The sequence below is a fragment of the Cryptomeria japonica genome, chromosome 3 (assembly GCF_030272615.1).
Source record: "Cryptomeria japonica chromosome 3, Sugi_1.0, whole genome shotgun sequence".
NCBI lineage: Eukaryota > Viridiplantae > Streptophyta > Pinopsida > Cupressales > Cupressaceae > Cryptomeria > Cryptomeria japonica.
In genome coordinates this window covers 236,601,265-236,610,085 of record NC_081407.1, presented here as the reverse complement: position 1 = coordinate 236,610,085, position 8,821 = coordinate 236,601,265, and the positions used below count along the sequence as shown (strand labels likewise).

At 35.0% G+C, this 8,821-nt stretch overlaps 1 protein-coding gene across 1 annotated transcript; it reads left to right on the top strand.

Moving 5' to 3' along the window:
* Nucleotides 1-6,771: 6,771 nt before the first annotated feature.
* LOC131074361 (uncharacterized) lies at nucleotides 6,772-8,438 on the top strand. Its single transcript, XM_058010956.2, has 3 exons — nucleotides 6,772-7,115; nucleotides 7,208-7,276; nucleotides 7,635-8,438. Exons 1-3 carry the CDS (start codon nucleotides 6,942-6,944, stop codon nucleotides 8,259-8,261), a joined length of 870 nt encoding a protein of 289 aa, XP_057866939.2. The 5' UTR covers nucleotides 6,772-6,941; the 3' UTR covers nucleotides 8,262-8,438.
* The last annotated feature ends 383 nt before the right edge of the window (nucleotides 8,439-8,821 follow it).

Below are 8,821 nucleotides of genomic sequence, written 5' to 3'. Positions count from 1 at the left end.
TCAATACTTAGGTATTGAGATCACTTAGTCTTCTTCAGGGATATTCCTTGTGTAGCCTAACTACACTCTTGATATGCTCTCTAAATTTCACATGGATGAATATAAGCATGCTCCAACTTTATTTCTATCTGAGGTCAAACTTGAGGCTTGGTGTTCTTCACCTTTCATGGATAGAATTCTATATCTATATCTTATTGGTAGTCTCATATATTTGACTCACATGAGACCTAACATTTCATATGTTATCTATTCATTTTCTCTTGATTAATACAGGTGCCCAATGAGATACATTGGAAATTAGATAATCTAGGATTCATCACTATATTAAAGGTACTCACAGTTATAGGATTCACTATGCAGTGGGTGTAGATTTTGAATTGGTGGGATACACATATTCAAATTGGACAGATGATTCTCAAGATGCAGGTCTACTTCAGGATATTGCTTATCTCATGGTTCTAGTTTAGTTTGTTTTTTATTAGGGGATAAGTAGGTTTTGAGGGAACTCGAAACCTCAAACAATTGCTTTTAAGGGGACCTGGAACCCCCTAGATGAACCAACATCTAGACTCCAACAAGAAACAACTGATCAAAAGATATACAATGAATCCATACACCCAACCTCCAGTGAAACGTCAGCCATAGGACAGCAGAGAACATTATAGGTCGGTCCTCAACAATGAAACAAGACATTGAGGGTTTTGACTAGCACCCACAACCAACGAAGAGGGTTTTAAATTAGCTCCTACAACCTAAAAGAAACTGAGGGTTTTGACTAGAACCCACAACCATACAAGAGGATTTTAACCAAGATCCCACAACCTAAAAAATGGGCTCCCAAGCCCAGCACCTAGGTAAACCAAAAACTAGAACCATAAGAAACTAAGGTGTGCCCTTTAAAACTGACAGCTAAAACCCGGTTATTCATAAAAACAAATAACAGAGGATGGTTTTTACTAGCCCCCTCATCCACGAGGAACAAGAACATGTCTGGAAGTCGAAAGCTCTCCACAATCACTACCTCAATAGGGATCAAAGGAGGAAGAACAATACAATGCACAAACTCAGCCATCAAAAATCTGATATTCTCTAAAATGGGTTTTGATGGGCTCCCATAACCTGCAGAGCTAGGAGAAAGATCTCCTCTAGAGCCCAAGTAGTCTAGAAGAAGGATATCACCAACCACATGCCAACACCACCCAAACTCCATAGCAGCACACAACTCCACCTTTATAGGAGAGAAGTTGTCTCCAATACCATTCATCTCCATCTCCGAAGAAGGAAGGTCCACCTTGATAAAGAAAGCTAGAGAAAACCCATTCTACATAGAGAGGGCATACCAAAAGATTCTGCAAGAAAAGGCATGACTGGATAGAATAGAATAACCCATCAACAAATCTTCATCAAATTTCAAGGGCACAGAAAATAGATATATTACTCCCACCCTCATGACCTTGAGCCATGGCCCTAGAAAGAACACCTCCTCCCTGAGAGAGAAAAGAGAAGTAGCAAACACAAAACCCCTTAAAAACCATAACAACAGAAGTAATTACCTCATCCAAGGAATTGATAGGGGTCTCCTCACATCAAGACTAGCCTGGGACAGAATACCCCCCAAAGCCGTAAACAAAACCAAAGAGGGCACAAACAACAACCACGACCAAAGGAACGGGTAGAGAAAATAATGCACCCCCAGGAAAATACAACCACAGGGAGCCAACCCCGTCACAACCCACGAAATGACCAAAGGAAACAAGAGGCATCCTCTGGTCATCGATAGACTTGGCATGAAGAACAAAAACCTCCAAACCTTCCCTGCACCGGATATACATCTCCATCCAAACCGCCATGGAGAGGAGAAGAGAGGGGAAAATGGATGGTTGTAGAAACACAAAGAAGCCCCCACCATCTCGCTTGCCATCTAGGTCACTGTCATCCTCCTCCCCTGCAACATCACCCACAACCCTAGCCACCCCTTCTCCTCATGCGCTCACCGCCATTTTTGTTCTAGTTTAGTTTGTTGGTCGCATAAGAAGCAGTCTATAATTTATCTTCCCTCTATACAAGAGGAGTATTGAGGAGCAGTTAATGTTTCTACCAAGGATATTTGGCATCAAAACATTCTCACTAAGTTTGGCATTGCTTTTTACAAGCCTAAAATCATTTTTTGTAACAACTAGAGTACCATACAAATTTCGTACAACTTAGTCTGGATCATCATAGGACCAAACACATTGAGATTCACATCCACCACATTTGGTAGTTGATTCATGAGCAATTCATTGATCTCAAATACTATCTAACATCATACATCAGCTTGCATACACTTTTCTATGCAATAGAAACCTTTTCTTTTAACCTAATATTCTTATTTATGAGCCATATTTCTTAAGTATCCATTTAACTATTTTACATAGGAAAATGATGTTTATAATTCTACTAATAAAAATCTATTATATATAATTAGGAAAATTATAGACGATAAACTAAACTAGTATAACCTAATAAAATATGCTTTATGATTCAATAGAATTAAATTCAACTATTTATTGGGAATTTCACATTATTATATAATGTATGCATAGAGCCTTGTATTTTAAACTAACCTTAAAATCCTCATTTTTCAATTCATCAATAGATACGTTGAAACCCAATACAAGGTTGAAACTAGATTGCCAAACCTTCTACAAAAAAGAGAGGTATTAATTTGCAAAATTTTTAAAAGTATCAAGGAGCTGTTTTGAGAAATGAGTGAAATCTATGGAATTCATTATCTCTAATTTGGTTTTATAATGGGATCAATCCTATAAAATTAAATAGGACCATAAAAATTTTGATTACTAATGGTTAGGACCTTTGCAGTCATTAGGTTTCCATAGTCCATGATAGTGGTTAATTAGAGTTTCTCGATTTGACTATATCTTTTTTGCATCAACATTTCAAATCATACTCTATGATTCATCATCAGGTTAAGAGCCAGAAAAGAAAGTTAGGACCTTTTTTAATAGACATACTAGAGGAAAACACCTTTGAGATCAAGAACTAAACTAGAGAGCTTGTCCCATTACTAGTCAATGTGTAACTTGTCAAACTTTATTTTAACACCTAAGAGTCACTATCTTGCACTTTATAAATATTATTTTTATTTTTTATTTTTGTGTGTTTAATTTTATTTATGTATAGGATTTTTTTTCGTAGTAATAAAATTTCCTACTTGAAGCAATTGACAGAGACATCATCACTATAACTTATGTTAAATATGTTTTAAGATATGGGATTCATTGAGTATGTTACAAGTAAATATACGATTAATATGAGGAATTCTCGTGATTTGTATAAATTTTTTTCACTTAATTCTCTTTATTATTATATCATTTTAGAAAGACATTCTTAAGGATGTTTTTCTAGAATTAGAGCATTTTTTTGTTACACAAGAGTGTACTCTTGATATGATAGTTTCTTAATAGAAATTCCTCAATGTGGTCTCCCATAACATGTTTAATTCCTAGTACATTTTGTATTGCTAATGACTTACCAAAAAAGACCCAAATAAAGACATCTTCTTAAGAGCTTATGATAAGGTTCCTAGACTAGATGAGTTCCTATGTGAATTTTATAAATAGTTTTGGGATACTATTAGAGACCATCTTCATAATTATATAATGAACTATTTCACTCCAAATATTTGGCAATTCTAATAAAAAAAAAAAATTAAATTAATACCCAAAGCTAGTACCATGAAGAAATTTATAATTGATAATCAATCACTTTGTTGAACATGTACTACAAAATAATCACAAATATTTAGCTCTCAATCTCTACTCTTTCCTCAACCAACTTGTTCACCCTAAAAAAATAGGCTTAATTAAATATAGATGTATTTTGGAAAATATTATTTCTATTTAGGAAGGAGTAGAATTGGCTCATCATTCTCAACCACCCACCAATTTGTTTCACCAATATTGACTTTCAAAAATGTTATGATTACATTGAATTGATATTTATTATCATCATCATCCATGTTCTCCATGTTGAAACTTGTTTCAATTAGTTTATAGAGATGTTGTTCATAGATGCTTCAACTTGCATCACAATTTCTAGCCATTAGTCAATTCTTTTTGGGATTTATAGGTCCATCCATGAAGGGTTTCTTCTTGGCCCAATGCTTTATTTTCTTGCTACTAAAGGATTTGGATACCTCCTAGCTCATGAAATCTCTCAATCCTTGTCCAATGGGACAACTCTTCCTAATTCTTCTCAACAAATAGCTAATGGTGATTTTATAAATGGTTTTTTTCTTACTCTTATTAAGGAGGAAAATAATATCACTTAAACTATTCAGGCTTCTAGGTTGAGTTTTAATTGACAAAAGAATAAAATTTATACATGCAATCTTTTCCTCCTAGATTAAATTATCTTGGTTACTCAACTAAAAATAAATTGATTATAGGAAGTGTTTCACTTTTTAGATTTTCTATTTTCTTTCAAAGCCTTTCCCTTCATACTTTTGGAAGTGGTCAATGGCACACAAAACAAAAATAGCTTAACACTTGCATTACCAAGCTACTTTCTCTAGTAGGTAAGTAATAAATTTTCTCAAAGGTTTAGCAACGATGCATGTATATTGCTCTTCTTCTTGGATTCCTTCCAAGGCTTCTTGTGAATTGAAACACCTCTCAAATATTTCCTCAAGGATTTTAGTGAAGAACACTATGGTCTCCATCACACGGCTTGCAATTTTTTTGTCTACCTCACAACTTTAGATGTTTAGGCTTGTTGTTCATTCGTAAAATATTTTTTTTCTAGTTAAATATTATTTTGATTTAAAGTGCCTTTAGGGCGTTTACCTTGGAATGATTTGTAATATGTCACTCTACTCACCATGCACAAAATCGTCAAAATTTAGGTTACTTTTATTATTTAAGCAATATGGAAATCCTAGGAATCTATCAAGCCTGTGATTTTTTGGGCAAGAAATTATTTCCACAATGGCCTTTCTATTAACCTACAATCTATTTGGTAGCCTTCAATTGTCACTTATGAGTACTAGCCTCCAGGTGAATTGTCATAAATTCATGCTTTTAAATTCTTTAAGAGAGGTGTTTGTGTGTTCCAAATTTTTGTTAATAAAGTCACTGAGTTTTTTTTCCTTTGGTCCAATTTCAAATTGAAATTCAATATTTTTGCTCAAATGATTAAGAAACATTTTAGTTTGTGATAGATGCTATATCTGCCAAAATATTTTATAAAATAATGGCTAGATCTCTTTTAAGCCTTGGTGAATGGATCACGAATAGTGTGTCTATACACACACACACACAAAATATTATAAGCCTAAAAAGGTTATTTGTCAAATTGTCCCCCAATCTTCATATGGTCAATCAACTAAATCCTAGGTGCTTGCTTTAGTCCTCTACTAGTACTTGGCATCACTTTTTGATATATTTTATCAATAGCCTTGGAGCCTAAGTTGACCCACTTTTCTTGGTGCATTCTTTACTACAGTCTTCATTTGTAGTTGTTTGGCTAACATAGGCATTACTAATTTTTTGTTGTTCATTTTGTTGAAAAATTGAATCCCTTAAGAACATCTACTAGTTTTGTCTTAAATTGCATGAGGCCTAGAACTAAATTCATGATTGCTTCAAGCCTTTTAGATTGGCTTCATTTTACTGGCATATAGTTCTTTTTGGAGATTAGCCTTATCCATTGGATAAGTATACCCAAATTTGAGATGCTTTTAGGTTGGAAATTTCCTTTAGTATTTGGAAAGAAAAATAATGTTGTTCTCTTTGGTTGCTTTGCTAACTTCACCACTCTTTGTTTACCAAGGCCATAATTTTGTCTAATGTGCTTATACAATTTCAAGTGAAAACTAATAAAGTTGCACTTGAATGTGTGCATTTGCAGAAGTTGTTGGATCACTAGGGAAAGCTCCTTATATTGTTTGTTAGAGTCTTATTAAATATCTCCTCTACTCCTTAGAAAGTGGTAGTGTAGACATAGCCATCCTACTAGATGGGAGAATGGATATTGCTCCCATAACACATGTGGCTCTTAACCCCTAGTCTTTAGAGCCGATGCAATTTGTGGTGGATGGTCTAGCCTTTCAAGCCATCTTCCACCACCTTTCAGTGGTGTCACAGTGTTCCTAGCTAGTAAGGTCCTTTGTGTGGAGTTGGTCATCTCTTGTTTTTGTGTTCATCAACCTCTGAATAACCCTCTTGACGAAGAATGTTATCTCACTAGTTGAGAGCCAATTGATGATTCTACCCTCAAAGATATTAAGGACAATCTGAATGATAGAGATCCTCCCTTCCAATTTGACTTTAATTGTTTAGACTTTATTACACTTAATTATATTTATGTTTATTTGTCTTTGTTGTAACCTCAATCTCTCTGATCTTTATTAATGCGTTTATCTACCCTTATAAATATCTGTACTAAGTAAAATAAAATTAGATAGAAAATATTCAATTAAAAAGATCCCCGACAACTATGCCTGTCTGCGATAGTACACTAGAAGAATTGCTTTAACTAAACGCTGAGATCTTTCAAACTCTGACGTCTCTCCTTTACACTGAACATAAGACAACATAACTCAAATAATTATTGGCACGGAGCCTCGCCAAGCGTTGGCATTTCCTTGGACATCTTCAAACTCATTGCAGTGGGGCACATGGCCACAAGGCTATCTCTATCCTCTATCCTCTTTACACTCCGTGTCTCTCTTTCTATGGATATTTTTTTATGGGTTTCTGCGTTTCCGTCCCTTCATTCTCACCGCGCAAATCCAATCAAATACAATCAAATATTCACGCCACCTACACACGCCATTCAGTGCTGTATTTGCATTACTTAATCTCCACATTGATGCGTAACGAAACCAATCTGTAACTTCTGATCAACTAGAAATCTCTTCTAAAACATCCAAATCTAAAATGGTTGTTTCCAATGAGAGTGGCCAGAGCCAGAGCGTGTCTTTCGGCATCTTCAAACCAGAGGAGGGCTGTAACATTGAGGATGCACTTGCCCACATGGCCACAGTGGCTACTCTTATCGAAAAGACCCAAAACATTAGTGTCACTATTCTCAGATGCCTTGATTTTTCATGGGTATGTACTTTTTTCTATCTTTATATCTCCCTGACCATTTCGTTTATTCATTTCTGTGCTCTAATAATTCCCAGATTTACTTATTTATGCAGGCTGCTGTTTTTGCGGCAGGCAAAGATGAATCCTTAAATGAAGATAAATCGACCTCAAATTTACCTGAGGTATGTTAGATATCCATAGTCTTAGATGAGAAGTAGCATGTTTGAGATGGGTCGGGCATATTTCATGTGCTGATTTGTTTAGGTGGTAGTTTATTTGAAATCACATTTATTTTTCTAATCGAATTTCAGATGGTTCATCTGAAATCATACTTATTTCTTAAATAAAATCTATTTATCATTTCTATTAAAAAACTTTTCTAGTAGAATCTATAAATGAGCTTGATTTAAGATAAATTATCTAAATAGATTATATTAAAAAAATGAAAAAGATTTTAAATGAACTACCTAAACAAATCGATACAAAAGCAAACTGTTTGGGAACGGGATGTTGATGAGATTAACTTTTGTGCAAATTCAGGCAGCAGCATTCACCAAGGGATTGAAGTGTGCAGTGAGAATAGTTGACTCAGGCTGGTTCCGCTTCACTTCACCAGAACCAGGTAAAGGAGTGCCGTTTGCAGAGCTCTCAGTTGGAGACATCGTGAGTATGCGTCGAATATACTGCAGTTGGAAGAGACAGGACGTGCTCTCTTACTCCTGCCTCGCAATTCTCAGATCTTATTTTAACTGCTACAAAGGAATGATTTCCTTGTCTTTCTATGACTCCTTAGATGGGAAGCAGATAATTGGTCTTGGAGTGTGGGATAGAGTAGAATCGGCCTTAGCTCTGGAAAAATATCCTCACAGGAATCCTGCACTGCCATATTGGAAAGATATGGGAGCAAAGAAGCTCGAGTACAATGTGTGCCAGGTTGTCTATGTGACATACAGAAGTGGTGCCCAAAATAGAAGGCCAGGCATGGATAACTTGACGATCGTACAGAGGGAAGCCATTTTGGAAGTTCCTGGTCTGTTTAGGGTTGCTTCGCTCTCTGGGAAAGGACTTAAACCTTCTAAGCAGTGCCCTTGCATGGACCCGGAAGTGGAGATTAAGGGAGCAAGTATCCTGGAAGGGAAGTCAGGGAGGGATGTTGCAGATAAATGATATTTAGGAATTTATAATAATAGAAAGTAGATCGGAAACTTTCAGTCATATTCTAAAGACAACCCCTTAAAATGCTAATACAGGAGCTTTTGTTTTCTTGTTTGTATTACAAGTTTATTTTTCTCATAGTTCTTACGACTATTCCATGAGACCACATCCTTGGTATTATCATAAGCTGAAGAGTTTATCTTTGTTCAATATATATATATATATATTAAGTAGCTTCAATTAATTGACAAGGATATTTAAGAGTTTTTTTTTGTTTTTTGTTTTTTTTTAATTTTTTAAATTAATATAGAATTAGTAAATTTGATAACACGATTTTTAACTAGAATATATTTATATATGTTAGCTTTCAAATAAATGTACAAATATTCAAAGGGTTGAATTTAATTGCTTAAAGCATTGAGTTCTATTTGTAGAGGCTTAAGTTCAAATTTCAAAGGGATATCTAATATGAAATTCTAATTTGTGACTTTTGGTCTTTCGTAGGTAGTTTCTATTGTGGTTGCTCCAAAAGAGTTCATACTAGTCTTATGGTTGTGCTTGCAAGAGTTTCT